The 19,456-nt window shown below is 36.2% G+C and overlaps 1 protein-coding gene across 2 annotated transcripts in view; it reads left to right on the forward strand.

Annotated features, from left to right (window-relative positions):
• LOC115242625 overlaps positions 1-19,456 on the forward strand; it is a 28,011-nt gene that overhangs the window by 7,811 nt on the left and 744 nt on the right. For both annotated transcript variants that reach the window (XM_029819051.1, XM_029819052.1), the window contains 7 exons: positions 8,027-8,246; positions 13,257-13,340; positions 15,324-15,457; positions 15,728-15,864; positions 16,356-16,510; positions 17,797-18,038; positions 18,449-18,638. In XM_029819051.1, the coding sequence (XP_029674911.1) occupies positions 8,027-8,246; positions 13,257-13,340; positions 15,324-15,457; positions 15,728-15,864; positions 16,356-16,510; positions 17,797-18,038; positions 18,449-18,638 (1,162 nt within the window). The remainder of the gene's footprint in view (positions 1-8,026; positions 8,247-13,256; positions 13,341-15,323; positions 15,458-15,727; positions 15,865-16,355; positions 16,511-17,796; positions 18,039-18,448; positions 18,639-19,456) is intronic.

Here is a 19,456-nt window from a genome sequence, read left to right on the forward strand (position 1 = left end):
TGTAACACCCGCGAATTAACACACACACACACACACACACACACTCACATATACTCAGAGAAAAACCAATATTATATTTTATTTTTATTTTTTATAATCATGTATATCCACCATTTACTTTAAAAATGAATAAATTTATACTTTGTTAATTAAAATCAAAATAACTCTTTATTAACCCCCACTCATTCCTAGTCGAAAGATCGCACTTGGTCCCATGCTGTGTAAAAGAGATGATATTCTCTTACCGAAAAGAGACCACCGAACAAACATCTGAATAACCAGCGTAATAGCGACTCAATTGTTTACCTGATTTTTAGACCTATCAGTTCGTTCGATCCGATTCCAAACGCCACGAGACGTTTAACTTCGGGATAATAAAAGATAGTTATTGCGCCCTTCCATTGACTCATCCTTCCTCGAGTCTGGACGTAACACCTCTTTATCAACAATCATCCTGTTCGATTCACCTCTTTTTTTCCTCACCTTTCAGAGTCAGATGATTTTGAACAAGCTATACAGCAGTTTTGTGATGAATTATCTGATTTAGAAGCCGATTCATCCTATCAAAATTAAATTTAACCATGAAAATCTCCCTCCATTCCCTCACTCTATGATCCTTTATTTCCTTCTCACTCTCACACACGTTTTTTTTTTTTTTTTTTTACTAATTAAACTTTTATTGTAATAACCAGTCAGAACCTAAATGTTAACGATAAAATCTTTCCGTCATCATTCTAACTAATGTCCTCTCTGTCCTAATGTACTAATGTAACACCCGCAAACTAAAACATATACACAAACTCACCGAAAAATTGTAATCAACAATATTTTCTTTATTTTTATATAATCATGTATATTCATCATTATTTTAAACATGAATTAATTCGTACTTTATTATTATAATCAAAATAACTCTTTATTAACCCTCACTTATTCCTAATCGAAAGGTCGCACTTGGTCCCATCCCGTAAAAGAAATTAAATTCTCTTACCGAAAAGGAACCACCGAACGAACGTACGAATAACCAGCGTAATAGCGACCCAATCGTTTATCCTTTTCAGACCTGCTAGTTCGTCCGACCCTATTCGAAACGCCACGAGATGTTTAATTTCGGGATAATAAAAAATAGTTGTTGCGCCCTTCCATTGACTCATCCTTCCTCGAGAGTCTGGACGTAACAATATTATTCAACATTTTATTAAACATAAGCAAACCGTTGACAAGCCGAAACGTTTTTTTTATATACTTGGCGTCGCGACGCTACCGCGTCGCTTGATATATATTGTTTTGATGTAATGTATGTGAATAATAATATAATATAGATAATATATATATAATTGAAATTTTAGTAGACTCGTAAATCATTATATATTATTTTTTTGCCACATGTCTTTTGTATAAAACTTAATAAAATTTTATATAAAAATGTAGATATTTAATATAATAATACTTTTATTATTTTATTTAATGCGATCCAGACACGCCAAATTTTTATAAATTGCTTTGGTATAAGTGTACTTTATGCAACTTAGAGTTTATGAGAAATTTTCTTTCAAACTATACATCCTGTAAGATATACTTCGCAAATCAAAGGAATCCTAATTGCACTAAAGATCGATGAATTGATATTATATAACTGTTACGTCCTGGCGATTCCACGATTCCTTCCTTCCGCAAAGTGTCGGCAACGATCGTCGATTGATGAGACAAACGAACCGCTCAGTAAACAGACCAACGTAAAAGATCGATGATAAAAACATGCCGGTCTCCTCAAGGTAATATAAAATTTTCTAACGAAATACCCAATAAACACAGCTGCATCAATAATAATAGAAAATTTTCTAACGAAATATCCAACAAACAAAAGATAGTTGTTGCGCCCTTCCGTCGACTCATCCTTCCTCGAGTCTGGACGTAACATAACATACAACATAAGTACTCGACTAGTTACATTGATCTCATATACTTTTCTAAATAAAAAAAAAAAATTAACATTTCGTTAACAGTGTTTAACATTTTTTTAAATTTATATTTATTGCATACAAGTTTGGATATCTTTTTATCTATTTGGCGTGTTTTTCACCTTTTTTAGAAAAGTTTTTTTGGAGGGATTTCACTATTTTTTGTAGATTTTTTTTGTAATAGGTATTTGTTCTGCAAAAAATATATATGCATTAGCGTTGCGAGGTCAACTGCATTTTTCTATTTTCAAATTATTCCCATTCATCTATCATTAATACCCATTCTTATCTTTAGCACGCACCATATGTTTGCATAATGTCTATCAGTTATAGTTTTCACTTTGATGAAACATTGCATTAATAACTTTATATATATTTGTATTTATGTCTATCTTTGCCGTAGGAATGGTTTTAAATAAAAATAAATAAAAATACAAAACATGTATTTATTTCATAAATACTTTATACATTATTGAATTAACAAGATTACTTCAATTATAGTTCATACACAGAGAGAAAATTTTTTTTTTGTATTTAATAAATTTTGTTGAAATCAAAGAAATATAATGCTTGGAATGGTTCAACCATACTAATGTTTGAAGTAACAAATATGATTGTTTGATTTTCAAATAATATATTTTGTTCAAGATTGAAATTGATCGACTAAATTTAACATTTCAATCTTGAACATACCGCCCGCCTTGTAGTCGAACATCTGGCTTGAGACCATCTTTTGATCTTTCTTTTAAATTTTCTTTTTCTTTTTTTCTATTATTAAACTGAGTTTCGGTATTAATTGAATGATTGCGCTACTGACGTTGATTTTGCAATTAATGTTGTAGCGGCTGTTTCAACAAGATTCTAACGGTTTTTGATTTTCGTTTAAGATATTTAAACGGTAACCGTTGATAAATCAAAACACGAGCGAGTAAATAACGTCACGTTCAGCTGATCGGTGCGTGCTCGTGCGCTACCCTTCAAGCTGAAAAACTGTGACAAACAGCAAGTTCTCGAACGATTGACGTCAAAAAACCATTGTTATTGCCATCGATTGTTTGATTTTCAAATAACATATTTTGTTCAAGATTGAAATTGATCGACTAAATTTAACATTTCAATCTTGAACATACCGCCCGCCTTGTAGTCGAACATCTGGCTTGAGACCATCTTTTGATCTTTCTTTTAAATTTTCTTTTTCTTTTTTTCTATTATTAAACTGAGTTTCGGTATTAATTGAATGATTGCGCTACTGACGTTGATTTTGCAATTAATGTTGTAGCGGCTGTTTCAACAAGATTCGAACGGTTTTTGATTTTCGTTTAAGATATTTAAACGGTAACCGTTGATAAATCAAAACACGAGCGAGTAAATAACGTCACGTTCAGCTGATCGGTGCGTGCTCGTGCGCTACCCTTCAAGCTGAAAAACTGTGACAAACAGCAAGTTCTCGAACGATTGACGTCGAAAAACCATTGTTATTGCCATCGGCAGACTGCAGTCGATCGATTTAATCTGCCTACGATGACGATTCAAGCCGGTCGAAATTCATCGATCGTTATCATTTTCTCTTGTCGTTATTCTCGCTCGTGTCGTTTCTGCCGTAGTCGTCTCAAATTCGTTACAAAGTGTCTCGCATCCGATCGCTTCTCATATTCTCGCGGCGGTCAATTCGTTAATGCCTTAAATAGTATTCTTTACTTCTTTATTGTTAAGATATTGTGAACGTATGAAAGTGGGGAGTTCGAGAGTCGACGATGGTTAACCGTATATCGCGAATGTCCTCTGCCTCGCGTTAAAGATCTCCGGCGTCCGCGATCAAGATTTCTTACCTCGCGAAAGCTTCTAGCAAGAAGTTCTTCAAGATTTCCGAAACGCGGAAAAGACAGTAATTACAAGGACATATTTGAAAATTTCCGAAAGTAGCCGCGGAATACGCTACATCGCTCGCTCCCGATATATTACAATAAAACTTGCATTAAATTTACGATCACGTGAGTTTATCATCTAAACCCGTTCCTCCAGCGGATCTTCGGATTCGCGCTACACTCGTTTCTCGCTCAAGTCTGAGCGTATCTCAGTTTCGGGCGATCGTCGAGGTCGACTCCCCAACATATTTATTTACTTTAAATAAAATATTTTTTGAATCAATTTCACTTTTTCTTCAACTTAAACAATTATATTATTTTTTCAAACAATATTCTTCTTTTATTCAAAAGATTTATTATGTTGCTTTTAACAATTTAAATAAATCTTAAAACAAGTTAGGATAAAGTTAAATTGTATGTTACTGCATCTTTTTAATCAAATCTTTGAAGCATCTTAGGGTAGTCATAGCACGTAGAAAAACAATTTTACTTATTCGGAATTTCTATCCGAATAAGTGAATATCGGACATTTGTCTGTCCGACTTTCCAAAAATCAGTTCATTATCATTGTCAGTATCATTATCGTATCAGAAATGAAACTGATAGAAACACTTGTTAAATGTTATTAGCCGCATTTTGCAGGCCTTATTCATATACGCTTATGACAGAAACTTGAATACGAGTTTGGTGCACCGCATAGCGGTAAGCGAATAAATTATATATTCCAAATAATAGCTATTTTTCCGTCAAATATGGTTTAATGCAACGAAACTATTAAATTTTTATTCAACAAAATAATGTTTCGTATAAAATTATATTTTTGTACGAAACAAATATAAGTCAAACAAATAGATATATTAAATTTAAAGAAACCTTTTTCTTTGTGTATATGTTGTGTTATTGCACAATTTTTCTTTTTTAAGGAGACAATTAATAATATAATTACTAAAAAATACTATTGTTAAATGATAACTAATCGCACATGCTATTTTTAGAATTATTTAAACAGATTTACATTTATAAAATTAAACGATACAAATTCAAATAGGAGTGCACACATTCTAACATGCCTTATATATGAACGTTGCAAATGCACCTTTATGGACAAATTCGCTTTGAATGCGTGTATATGTAAATCTGAAATCGGAAACGCGGAAAAAAATATCATTTTTCGCAAAATAGATCTCGAGATCTAAAGATTAACTGCAATCTTATTCAAACTAGTGGCGATCGAAAGCTTGTGTCAATATTATATAAGAAAAGTGCCGTTAGATTTTGGTTAAGAACTTTATTTCCTGAGATATTGTGTAATTGAAAGCACGTTTGACAGAAAATTCCGGATAAGCTTCTTGATAGCGCCTCGACGATTGCCGTGAATATAGTCGCGGATCGCGGTTCGCGAGTCGCGGAGCTAGTCGTTCTCGCGCTTTTTATGTACTTGGCATTGCGACGCCACGACGTCATTTGATACTTGGGCCGTGTTCCGACATTCACTGCCAATATTAAAAATCTATAGTTTACGTCACATACACTATAGATTTTCAGTATTGGCAGTGAATATCGAAAGACGGCCTTAGAACGCGAAACTCGATCAAAATTTGTATTTTGAATTGCGTGACGTGCGCCCGTCATCGAGCTACGATATCACATCAACGGATGGGAGAAATTCTCTAAGTCCGCGTTAGACCAACACGGCCAAATACTTTTCGTGTATCGCTATAGATTATGCGGGGCCATTCTTTATTAGATCCGCGAAAGGAAAGAGTCACAAAACGCATAAGATTTACTGCGTTCTCTTTGTATACCTAACGATTCGTACCATATACCTGGAAGTCGCAGACAACTATACTTCCAGTGACTTCTTGGCCGCGTTCGAAAGATTTACCGCACGGAGAGAACTACCGACGATAGTATGCAGCGATAACAAGACAAATTTTCAGGATACCGACAATGAATTGACTAGGAGAATTCGCGAAATATTAGGGGATTTAGAGCTTCAGAATCATTTCGCTTCAGATGAAATCTTTTGGCGATTCATCTCTCCGGCTGCTCCTCGATTTGGAGGACTCTGGGAGGCCGGCGTAAAGAGCGTCAAGTTTTATCTTAAGAGAATAATTGGAGATTTCACTCCAACTTTTGAAGAATTCTAATATACTCTACTGTGCATATAGAGTGCATCTTAAATTTCTGACTGCTTTCTCCACTATTCGATGATCTAGAGAACTTCGACATTCTAATTCCGGGTCACTTCCTTGTCGGATCACACCTGAAGTCCCTTCCTCAAGTTAGGGATACTAATATTAATAGATTATTGAGGTGGCAGACGGTTCAACGGTTGCAAGAGAGATTCTGGAAGGTGTAGTCATCTGATTATTTAAACTCACTCCAACAACAGAAAAAGTGGCGTACTTGCCAAACAAATCTCACAAAGCCGATGACCTTGATATATTATGCAACCCGAATGTTTCGCCGTCTAAATGGAATATTAGGCGTATATTGCAATGTCATGCCGGAGATGACAATTTAGTACGTATGATCACCGTGAAAACTGCCAGATTCATCCTCAAACGATCCGTAACACAATTATATAAGTTACCAGTTGAACCGTCCATCCCCGCTTTGATAATGACCGCTAATGACCGCTAATGACCTCTAAGCGTAGATTGTTGTACAGCAATTAGACATAGAGCGATAAAGCAATGCTAGCATTCAATAGTCACGTATGTTACATAATTGATCGTCGTTCACTCAGATTGAACGAAGCGGATGGAATGTTACAGAATACACTCATTATTATTATTTCTCTCTCTCTTTCTTTATATATATATATATATATATATATATATTGATCTAACAATTAATATTTATAATACGGAAATAGAATAACTGAGATAGATTATTCTAGAAAGCCGTTCTTTCTCTCTCTCTTTTCATGTTTTGAGTGCTTCGGTGACTTTGCCCCTACGCGAGGCTCCTTTGACACGTTGCTTACAGGCAAAAACTTCGCGTGTTTTGGAATGACATAAATAGTTTCGATGCCCATATTTGGGCAAACGTATCGATCTTTGATCTTAATTGATTCTAACATCCAAAATTGCGACAAATTTATGTGAGAATTGAAGGTAGGATGATCGAGATCGTCGAATTCTAAGCAGTCTGACGACAGAGAGCAAACGAATAAGAACAAAGTGTATCAAACCGCATAATAATTATAACTTCTAGTCCATCATGCGATTTAGTATAATCGATTATATCGTGAAGACTGTATACTGTTAACGCATGTCATGTATAAAAACATTCTGCGAACGATATAACGATCGGTAGACAATTTTATGTGAGTAGACAACTCTGACATTAATTGAATAAAGATGTTCGTCTCCATTGTAATTCAAAGGTATTGTTCGTGTGTCTCTCGACCTTCCGTAAATCATTTGCAGTCGCACCTGCAATTATAAATCTTACAACATTAATTAATTCTTGTCAACAAATATATTATAATATACTTTTTTTAAATTAATATATTACACAAAATATATATTGTGATATATAAGCGTTATTGCAATATTCTTACATATCGTTTACCACAAAAATCAATCAAACAAGTAGAGTTGTGCAAATTAGAAACTTGCACATTGCTTCCTCATCATTTTATCTCACAATGCTTAAGCTGCTTTAAGCATGCAGATTTTTCAATTTTTGCTTCCTTATAGAGGAAGCTTTGTAAGCGAAATAAAAATTAAAATGATTTGCTAATAGTTGATAATTACAATTATTACGTTTAATTATCGCATCTAACGATCTCTCGGTACTTTTAAATAAAATTTACTTTCATTTTGATCATAATTTTATCGTTTGACATATATTACGTGTAACATCAGTATATGTTACCATTTTTGCTCACTCATTGTCAGTATCAGTAAATCTTAAATTTTTGTTTTAAATTTTAACAATCTTTCGATATAGAATGTATCAATGCGTTCTCTGCCCATGAGATACATTTCGTGGACACGGTGAACGTATTTAATATTAATTTTTAAATTATTAATTCTTGAATTATTATTAAAAGTTGATTCACACACACACACAAAATTATAAAAAATCGAAATGTATCTAATATGTAATCAGCAAACTATCTAATCTGCATTTGTGCTATTAAAGTTATTTAATTATTAAAATATTGTTTCTCTATTTTTCTAAAAGGTCGTGTATGTTGGCGATGGCTCCGCTTATGTGCCAGTTCCGTCGTTAAAGAGCCGACCCGTGAATCCGAATCTTCAAGCTCTTCAAACTCTTCAAGGCCTGCAAGGGCTTTCTGCAGGGGGAGGTACCGGCGTAGTCGGTGACGAAGATTGGAGGAGACACCCAGAGACTTGGGACCGCGAACACCGAAGATACAGACCCAATACGACGCGAGTGCAACGTGAGTATATAAAAACATCTTCCTTATTTTCTCGTTGAATTTGATTACTTTCATATAGATGGAGTTGATATGATAATATTAAGATAAACGATCTTTGATAAATGCTGCAGATGTAATTAATACTCTCAATGGTCTATTTACACACTTTTTCAGTAGAGTAAACTAAATATGAAATTAGGGATGGAGAGATACTAAGGAAATTACCCTTCAACCTGTACAATCTTCCGAGCTAATAGAAATTTCCTGTTTTGTAAGCATAGCTTTAATGGCAGCTTGCATCAGACCGCTAATTCAGCGGAAATACGGGTATGAAAGGGTATTGATTACGACGATCTAGAACCAATAACAGAAATCTCTATCTCTGGCCGATAGTGGATTGTCGATTCAATTTCATTCGTGATTACATTATTACATTCTCGCGCATCAAAGTAGAAGGAATTTCTTGGGAAACGTATTTAGAGCAATAGAATGGGTGGGAGGGTCCGCTATATTCCTCATCCGAATGCAAAAGCGCCGACAAAACATATCCACGCGGTAAATATCCGGTCCCGGTGGGTCAGTGTGCCTCGGATGAGAAAGGCCGACGATGTGGTCGTCGCTTTAGCATGTCGATCCGTTATTTTTCCGCCCGATGCCCGGCAAGAAGCCCGAAACTTGCAGACGGCGCGATGCAAGACAAAGAGTAAGAGCTTCCCTCCGAGACGCGGTGTCTCGGTCGATCGACTTGAAAGAATCGCAGCGCACAACGAGCGTTCCACGATATACTACGTTTCATCTCTACGATCTCAGGCAGCTCGCCCGAGAATTCAGAGAGTGCGATGGCTACCGTTAGAGAGAAGGCAATTAAAACGGTGTCGGAAAGTCGTACGACGCTCCTGACATCGAGAGTATACGCGGGCGGTGCACCACCTCCGCGTAACGTAGACCTATGCCCATCTCCGATCATCTCGTCCTCCCGAGCAACGTCATCATCATCCCGGGCGATCATCATTATCCGCATCTTGCGGATCGAGGCGATTGCCTCGTGGAAACTCGAGCAGATAGAACTCGGACGCGTACGTTATAGCGCTGGTACCTAATCGACGACAGCTCGTTTCTGGCATCGGGGTTTTTTTTTTCTACGAGAAGATTGCGACGCCGCCGCGTCGCGATGAAAATGATGTTTATGAGCGGCCGTTACACGAATTTTTTCGTACCGATGACGATGACGTGAAGTTATGTCATGGAGTCTGCGAGAAATCTTTGAATGATTTAACGTTATCTCGAATATGTCTAAGATCGTTTTTATATTTATAATTAGCTTGTTATTTTCTTTATAATGGACCATCTTGTGTATCTAATCTTATTGCGATAAAAAACGCTATTAAATCGCGTTTGTGGAAATAACAAATTTGCAAGATTACCACTTTCGCAAAGGAGTTTCATTTCTTTTGATTTTGCAATAAAAATTCTATCCAACTGATTAGCTCGGACGAAGTGGCTTTTATAACGAAAGCGTAATCAATGATGTCTCGTTAAAGTTCTAATCAGTTGATGCTTTAATTTTAATCTCATATAGAATGCTCGTGCAGCGGTAATTAATGCCAGTAGAACAAGACGTTAATCGGGCCGATGTAGTATATCCCGTTATGAAAGAATAAACAATGTCCTGTGAAAATAAAACTAATTTCCTATGTATAGTAGTGCGCATTTATTACGCACATCCGCGCCGCGATATTTTTCTGGAGCTTTAAAAGTTTATCGCGAATGAATATGAATACTTAAGTATAGTTCGTATATATCGGCGAGTAATCAAGCAGGTCTCATTATCTGATATTCCCAGAGAAAATTATAGCGTGTCTTCCGTAATAATGTAAATAAATAATATTGACTAAATAGAGAGAGAATGGTATCGCTCTCTATCAAGCCTCCCTCGTTGCGAATCCTTTTAATTGCATTTCGCGGAAAATTATATGGTCGTATTGGAAATCGCAATGTGAGAAAAATATTTTAACGACGCATCATTCCCCCCCACGCTTATTCAACCAGAACGAAGCATCCACTCATTACATTTTTGCCGTCGACAATTAATCGTTTCGTGTTTCTTAACTGAATCATTATACGCCAATTTGCTTCATCGATACGTATTATCCACGGGATGAAGATACGATCATCTATTATATTCGTTGAACTCGATGTATATAATTAAAATCAGTACCGTAAAATTATGATTCCAAAATTCTATTACATAAATCCTATTATGTAATAAATATGTAATATTATGTAAACTTATATAAGATGTTGCAGATTCTCGCTTTTTCTTTCATTGCGAGATAGCAATATTCTTGCATGCTATTCTTTTATAAAGTTTAAGCAGCGAGAAAGAATTGAGTTATAAGCGATCGACATAAATCTACTTCGCTCTACTTCACCCTGATAAATCATTCGAAATGCATGTTTCATAAGAAAAATCGACCGTACAATCATCCAAGCACCATTTTTGAAAAGATCGATGGATTCAGGCCCTCCGGGACGATCGACGATCACGTTGCTACGGCAAATTTCCTAAAACATTTGGATGAGGTTGCCATTGGCAATGATGAATGCTACGCTCGGCGTATAAAGCTCGCTGGTCGCTGGTTCAATGAAGTCGTAAAGTCAAGCCGCTTGCTCTCTGCGGGAACTTGAGGCCACCCGCGGGATCATCAATTACGCGAAAGAGGGCCTATTAGGTTTAATGTATCCTCGTCGGTAACGCTCGATTCTCGTACGTCCTCGAGATCCATTTTGCTATTCCTTTTTCTTTTGCTTCTTCTACACAATCCGCTTTTTCCACTGCGCATTCGAAATTGCGAATTTTCTCCTTCCAATCAGTTTGAATTTAAATTGATGAATAAAAAAATTTGAAGATGTGTATGTGTAAAAAATCAAATTTAAGATTTCATTGTTGAAAGATAAAATATCAAAAATAAAAAATTTCGTAGTCAAGTCTGAGAGAAGACACATGCTGAAGAATATAAAAAGAAGTAGAGTTGTGCAAATTAGAAACTTGCACATTGCTTCCTCATCATTTTATCTTACAATGCTTAAGCTGCTTTAACCATACGGATTTTTCAATTTTTGCTTCCTCATAGAGGAAGCTTTGTGAGCGAAATAAAAATTAAAATGATTTCTTTCACCAATCCTCACTAAATTCAATATCAAACATCCTTTAATAATACTCTATTTATATAAAAAAATTTAATTCAATATCTCAAATTTTCTGAAAGTTACAGCGTGTAAAAACATTTTTCAAAAAATTCAAAATGTTTTGATATAATTTTTAAAAACTTCTCGATTTTTACGGTATAAGCGTAGCATGGATACCTTAAAAGGAACCCGACAATATCCTCCGCGTCTCTCCGTGGCCGTCTCTCTCGGCACGTTCGAGCAAATATCGGCGTTGCTCAACTCTTCCCATTGTCTGCCCACTGACGTTTTGCCGGACGATGAACACAAAGCACGTATCCGCAATTCTAATAAGCGTGCGTATACGTACGTGCGCCGCTCGAAAATGCGCTCGGCACACTCGCGCACGTACGCGAAGCGTAGGAAGAAGGTGAAACGGAACGGTTGTATCATCGGCATGTGCCTCCGGTGTAACTATCTTTCGCATCTCCATCTCCGTTTTATTATTTTTTTCCATTTCAATCCATCGCGCTCGCATTGATCTCCGAATTGTACTTTTTTTTATTTATCTAATCGAATCGAGACTAACTCGTTAATTTTTTAATTACTTTCAAATAAATTTGGAGTAATTTACACACAATATTCGGATCCTTAACTCACTTTAAGAATTTTACGTCATTTTAATCAATCGATATTCGATTTTTAGAAAAATTTAATCTGATTGATTAATTTTCTTACAATCTTATTTTGTATAAATACGTTTCGGACACAGAAACGGTCAATTAATATAAAATATATAATCAAATGTGTCATGCCATGCGTCCTACGACGATGCGCGTGGGACAAGCGTGGGTCACGGAATGAAAAGGTTGTATCATCGGTAGACACCTCGACTGTAACTATCACTATCCTCCATCAATCTCTATTCCGCTTTGCAGCCGCGGCGGCGGGTTACGTTGTTGCAGTGGAAACGGCTTCTCACCACGAAGAGCGCCTATACCGGACCCCCAACTTACTTTCACTCGTCATCGACGACCGGTTTTCCACTCGTTCCTCTATCCGCGAATCTACGATTTTCCGCGCCCGGTTTCGACACGCGAGTGACGACAGGATCTTCCGGCCGCGACTGCACGCCCATACACGACGATCGATCGAGGCGTTTCACCGATATTTGCTCGACGCATCCGACTCGTCTCCAAGTGGAGATAACCGGGCCCGATTGAATACGGTAACGCTATTGCGCTCTTCTGAAAAAACTTTTCTCGTTCAAGAAAGCTTCTGTACAACTGAAAGAAGATCGCCACTTAGGTTTCTTTAAACAGGATCAATTTCTTATTACAAACTGGTTATGATCGTTATTTAATACATTTTTTAATTATATAATGCATATAAGATTATATAGTCCATATATTTTTTTGGTAGTTGTTACGTTAAGTTATTATTTGAAAGTCGATTCTTATATATAATGGATGTATTGTAGATTCATAGCGGTGAGGCGTCGATTTTTTCCGCTAGTTCGTATAGTCGGATACGCAGTTTTCCCCATTCCTCTTTCGACATTCAGAGATTCCACCTAGACCTTCTCTGTTTCGTAAATACAAGAAGACAGTAGACAGAGAGTTCATCGCGCTGATGGATCAACAATGTAGCTCTGATATAGGTCTTCTTTGGATACCTTTACTGATAGTTTGTCGAAATACTGGCGACCAGAGAGATATATTGTACTCATCGCAGTCATAGTAAAACCCTCAAATTACAAGAATCATTATTGCATATAACTATACATACAATAAAATATAAACCAAAACAGAGGTGCAGCTAAATAAACTTAAATAAATTCACAATTATATCGTATATTTACAGATATCGAGGCGGAATGTCAAGACGACTACATGAAAATCAGGATTGGATTCAACGGATCTTTTGCCGGCCTCTTATATTCAGCAGGTAAAATTAATTGCACAATTATATATATATATATATATATATTTTTTGATGAATAATAATTTCTACTTGTGTAATTCCATTTATCCGTGTTACGAATTTTTTTCTAACATAATTGCACAGTTATATTCTCATGATCATACGCGTAATTAATGATATAACATTAATTAAGAGTTAAATATTAATTATATCTGGCGCGAGAATGTATAATAAATATTGCAAGATAAATTACGTGAGTACCGTAGTGTCAAAAAAAAATGGCAGTTCTGAGTATTTCGCACCAGATTCTCCATCATGGTCAGATTCAATATAATACTGCTCCTAAAATATGTGACTGCATAACTGACCACATCACTGGCATCCGCAATTATCTCGGCAGATACTGAAACGAGTATATGTCTGCGCTAACGAGATAATGGTGGAAATTATCGTAAAGCGATCGGCCGCGCCAGAATTTTTCCATCACTGTCGTAAGTCCATCTGTCCCGTTCTGGTGAGATACTTCCGTTATTTCGAAAGAAGCGTACCGCGCCGTATCTCCTAATAGTGCGTGTAATACGCCGGAAAAAAATGCCGCAAAGTGATCTCTTTGCGAGTCATTCGTTGAAGAAGAGAACCCGCTCTAGATGTCGAATTTTTCTGTTCGATATTGATTATGTTGACTTGCAATATTCTCAATAATAAGTTATTAATCGATATTTTTCTCGACATGTGACAAGCAGAACACCTTTGTAGATATGTAATCTTAAGACACTGAATCGGATTGAATCTAGCAAGATGACTGAAATGTCAGATTACCCTAATCTCCGACTTCCTATCACAGGCGCTAACGACTATACTTCATATTTCCTCGCGTATGCTGTCTCTCTCTCTTTCTCTCTTTTTTCTTAGTTCGTCCATTTGTTTGCAAAAGAAAAATGCCTCAACATCTATATATATATATTTTTTGATGAATAATAATTTCTACTTGTGTAATTCCATTTATCCGTGTTACGAATTTTTTTCTAACATAATTGCACAGTTATATTCTCATGATCATACGCGTAATTAATGATATAACATTAATTAAGAGTTAAATATTAATTATATCTGGCGCGAGAATGTATAATAAATATTGCAAGATAAATTACGTGAGTACCGTAGTGTCAAAAAAAAATGGCAGTTCTGAGTATTTCGCACCAGATTCTCCATCATGGTCAGATTCAATATAATACTGCTCCTAAAATATGTGACTGCATAACTGACCACATCACTGGCATCCGCAATTATCTCGGCAGATACTGAAACGAGTATATGTCTGCGCTAACGAGATAATGGTGGAAATTATCGTAAAGCGATCGGCCGCGCCAGAATTTTTCCATCACTGTCGTAAGTCCATCTGTCCCGTTCTGGTGAGATACTTCCGTTATTTCGAAAGAAGCGTACCGCGCCGTATCTCCTAATAGTGCGTGTAATACGCCGGAAAAAAATGCCGCAAAGTGATCTCTTTGCGAGTCATTCGTTGAAGAAGAGAACCCGCTCTAGATGTCGAATTTTTCTGTTCGATATTGATTATGTTGACTTGCAATATTCTCAATAATAAGTTATTAATCGATATTTTTCTCGACATGTGACAAGCAGAACACCTTTGTAGATATGTAATCTTAAGACACTGAATCGGATTGAATCTAGCAAGATGACTGAAATGTCAGATTACCCTAATCTCCGACTTCCTATCACAGGCGCTAACGACTATACTTCATATTTCCTCGCGTATGCTGTCTCTCTCTCTTTCTCTCTTTTTTCTTAGTTCGTCAATTTGTTTGCAAAAGAAAAATGCCTCAACATCCGCCTATCCTCCGTGCGACAAGATTCGCACAGTCACGTTGCGCCGCGAGAAACATCGGTTGATATAAGGGACACATCCGAGATGCCGGTGTGTGCCCGTCGTACACCGTAGGTAGCCGCATTCTCCGGATGATCGAGAACAATCGCTTTTAATTGCAGGCTACTCGTACGATCCCGATTGCATGTACGTTAACGGGACGGGCCGCGACTACTATGAGTTCTACATTCAGCTGAATCGATGCGGCACCCTCGGCGAGAACACTCATCATCAGGACAGCAGGAAGAATCCGACGGTATGTAAAACAAACGAGCTCGAGTGACGGATCGTTACTTTAGCGCGCACCAGCCGACACAGAATAATAATGATTAACAACACGGGGGAAAATAAAATAATCCGGTCTTTGGGAGCGAGGCGGCGAGTTCATCTCGATAATCAGAGAAAATTAGATGTCGCGTTCGTGGGGAACGGGGACGAAGCTATTATATAGTGGCAGATTTACGTGGGAAATAAAACTCGCGTATACGTTGTTCGCGACAGATGTGCTCACAATTTTATTTTGCAGAAAAATCTCATGTGGAACACGGTCACCGTGCAGTACAATCCATTGATAGAGGAGGAATTCGACGAGCACTTTAAGGTGACTTGCGAGTACGGTTACGACTTTTGGAAGACGGTGACATTTCCCTTTCTTGATGTCGAGTAAGTGTCAATTTTCCTTCAATTTTTTTTTCATCCTATCGCATGTTAGGAACACAGAAAACTCTAAAAACTCTTAAATTAATTTATTTTTATAATTATATTTACCGTTTATATTTGCAAAGTATTTGATAAATTAAATTTTTGACATAATGGGGACTCGGTAAAAATAAATCAGTTATCGTTTAATAATAATGATTGTACAATAATGTTTGTAAAATGGACTTCGAACATATCGTACGGAAACGTACGTACGAAGATCGATACATTGATTAAAGACATGGGTCATTACCATAATGCGCGCATGGAAAGACTGACATGGTATCGTCTAAACTCACCGATTACGTGAGATCGACGGAAGGTTTCGCGCGAGCGCCCAACGTTTACGTAATATGTACGATAATGTCTAACATCTGTGCTATCCGATGGCGCGAAGTAGGTCGTACTACTCGCGAGATAACGGATACGCATTCTACGCACCCACCTTGTTCCAGGGTCGCCACGGGAAATCCCGTAGTCTTCACCCTGCAGCCTCCGGAGTGCTACATGGAAATCAGATACGGTTACGGGACCACTGGAACTAGAGTGGCTGGACCAGTTCGCGTTGGCGATCCCCTGACTCTCATTATCTACATGCGCAGTAAATACGGTAAGCTTCTACGCGTAAATCGCTAGAGCTGAAGCGTCCATTAGGCTCAATGAGCGCGATCCACTAATTGCAAGATGCTTCAAATAAGCAACAACCGAAAGATAAAAAATATAGATTTATTTAAAAAATATTTTATTATATGTTTGTTTTTTTATACATATATGTAATTTTTGTACAATTTATTTTTTAATTTAAATCGTCACACATTCGAGAGACTTGAGATAAATGTAGTTCTTTATGAAAAGATCGATTTAATGTAATTAATTTAAAAAAAAGCCTTGAAATAAATTGAAAAATTAAGTACTGTTACTATAATAAATAAGGATCTTCTATAACAAAGAAGAGAAATGTGAAAAAAGAAATTAATAGTAATCGGTCAACTGACTAATTCATTAAAGCCTCATTGTACATGACCAACTTTTTCAAATCATATATTTTATATTTGTAATCTTACGATAAATAAAACAATTTTGCCAGATTATTTCGAAAGATTGGCCAATGTAAATCTAATCACAAACATAATTTTTGAGTGCTTAAAATGTGATTACAAAATGCTAATATCGAAGTCTAAGTCTTAACGAAACAAATAATCTGTTATAGTAAAACACGAAGCGTTCTCTCTCTTACAAATTACTCGCAGCACTACTACACGTTTTCGCGTATCTTTTATTTCTTATTCTCGTCTATCTATTCTTACCTATTGCCCGGCTTAATCATATGACCCGATTCCGCCTAGATATCATTCGATAACGGTATAAGATGAGGCACGAGACTTTGTCAGTCGCGGCTGCAGTCCGAGCTCACAATCAGTAATTTGTGAAAGATGCGGAAATGTAGAGAGGAGGATATGAAAATGTATGCGCTTCGACGTAACGACAGATGTCCGTGCTTTAACAAGTCAGTCTTCTGTATTTACGTCGACATCTTATGTCATGCGAATCTATGTCAGAAGGTAAACGTCACGTCATCGTATCCTCTTCCTACCGCCTTTGACAAATTGGTTTCATTATTAACGACATATTTCATACAAGTTAATCCCTCACACACACAAACACATAGGTTCTTACCTAATTATAATAAATTTCCAAGAACGGTTCTCTCCGGGCAAATTACACTCATCGCATTGCTTTAAAAACATAATCTCTTTTCAAACCGGCACTGACGCTAATTTATGTAAGTAAGCTAAATTTTATATCGCAATTTACGATATGTTACTGTTTTTTATAGACAGATTCCTGTAGCTACGAATGATGAAAATGACTATTCACATTAATTTTTTGTTATAGACGGTTTTGATATCGTTGTGAACGATTGCTACGCGCATAATGGCGGGAACAAAAGAATTCAACTGATCGATCAATACGGATGTCCGGTCGATGATAAACTGATCAGCCGGTTTCGAGGCTCCTGGTCGGAGAGTGGCTTGTTCGAGACGCAAGTCTTCGCTTACATGAAGACCTTCAGGTTCACCGGATCGCCGGCCCTGTATATCGAATGCGATGTTCGCATGTGCCACGGAAGATGCCCGGTAACTACATATTATAGGACGTAATCGATTTTAATCCACTTATCCACTTTAATCTACTTAAGAAATATCACGTTGATTGAATCTGTGTTTAACCGCACCAGAATTATTTACTCCCAAACTATTTTGGCTATCATATTTATCATTACATCACGTACAAATAAAAATATTATTTGATATTTTTTTGGTGTAAAATATTCTCAATCCTCTACGAGCTTGTATTTTTTAATTTTTCCAATAAAATTGATAAATGAAACTTTTAAAAAACGATGTCTTAAAAAGAAATCGTGGATAATCTAATTTTTAGAGGGATATTTTTACTCTCTTGTACCATTTGTTCTCATATGTATATTAAAATACGATGTTCCAATTTCATAGATATTCCTAACTTGAACACTTCATCTATGTTTCAGAGTCAACCTTGCCACTGGAGAAACGCGAAGAACGTAGTAAAACGATCAGCGTCGGAAATGATCGGTGGACCATCGACACCGGCAACCAGTTTGTCGGAGAACGTGAATCTCTTCCAGTCTCTTCGCGTCCTTCAGGAAGGCGAGGCGGACACGGAACTGTTCCAGAATTCCACGAGCGCTTTTCGCAGTGGTAAAGCAAATATTTATGTCAAAGATGACTTTACTGTTGTAACAATTATGTCAAACCATATGCATTTATCATAATTTTATTCAGTAAAAAATGTTTCACACACACTCAATTGTCATATATAATGATAGAGGCCGATTTTATGATTGTTAAATCAAGTTTTCTCGCAGATATAAATTTTTCAAATCTTTTATATAAAATTATATATAATACTCTAGTAAAAAATAGAAATGAATTATTGAAATTGTTATAAATTAAAATGCAACTTTTTTCTGTCACTTTAGATATTAAAGATTTATGATTATAAAATGAAAATGAAAAATTTTATCTAGTATCCCAGTAAACACTGTTTGTTGTAACAATATAATGTGGAAGTAACAAATAATATAACGCAAGTTACCTTTTTATAATGAAAGACTGTAATAGATCATACATATTATTTTGCATTATTACAATAGTAATGTAAATATTATTGCAATATAATATTGTTATATATGTGTTCCTTCGTTTGCCGCTATGCGGCAAAACCAGACTTAACTAACTACTATTTAAGTTTTTGCCATAAAATGCGTAGAAAGGTTACAAAAGACAGATATTAATATACGATGCAAAATATATATTTTCTTTGATAGTTTAATTTCGGATACAATTCCAACAAGAAATTCAGAATATTAAACAGATTATTTGAAATTGAGCGGGTAAGTGGGGGAAATAGTCCATTTATTGTCTATTTAAAGCAAAAAATCGGAATTTCTATATAAATTAAATCACGAGTTTTATCAATTAAATTATATTTTAATTATATATAAATTATTTTTTTC

Source organism: Formica exsecta, unplaced genomic scaffold (genome assembly GCF_003651465.1).
Source record: "Formica exsecta isolate Colony F162 unplaced genomic scaffold, ASM365146v1 scaffold614, whole genome shotgun sequence".
Classification (NCBI taxonomy): domain Eukaryota; kingdom Metazoa; phylum Arthropoda; class Insecta; order Hymenoptera; family Formicidae; genus Formica; species Formica exsecta.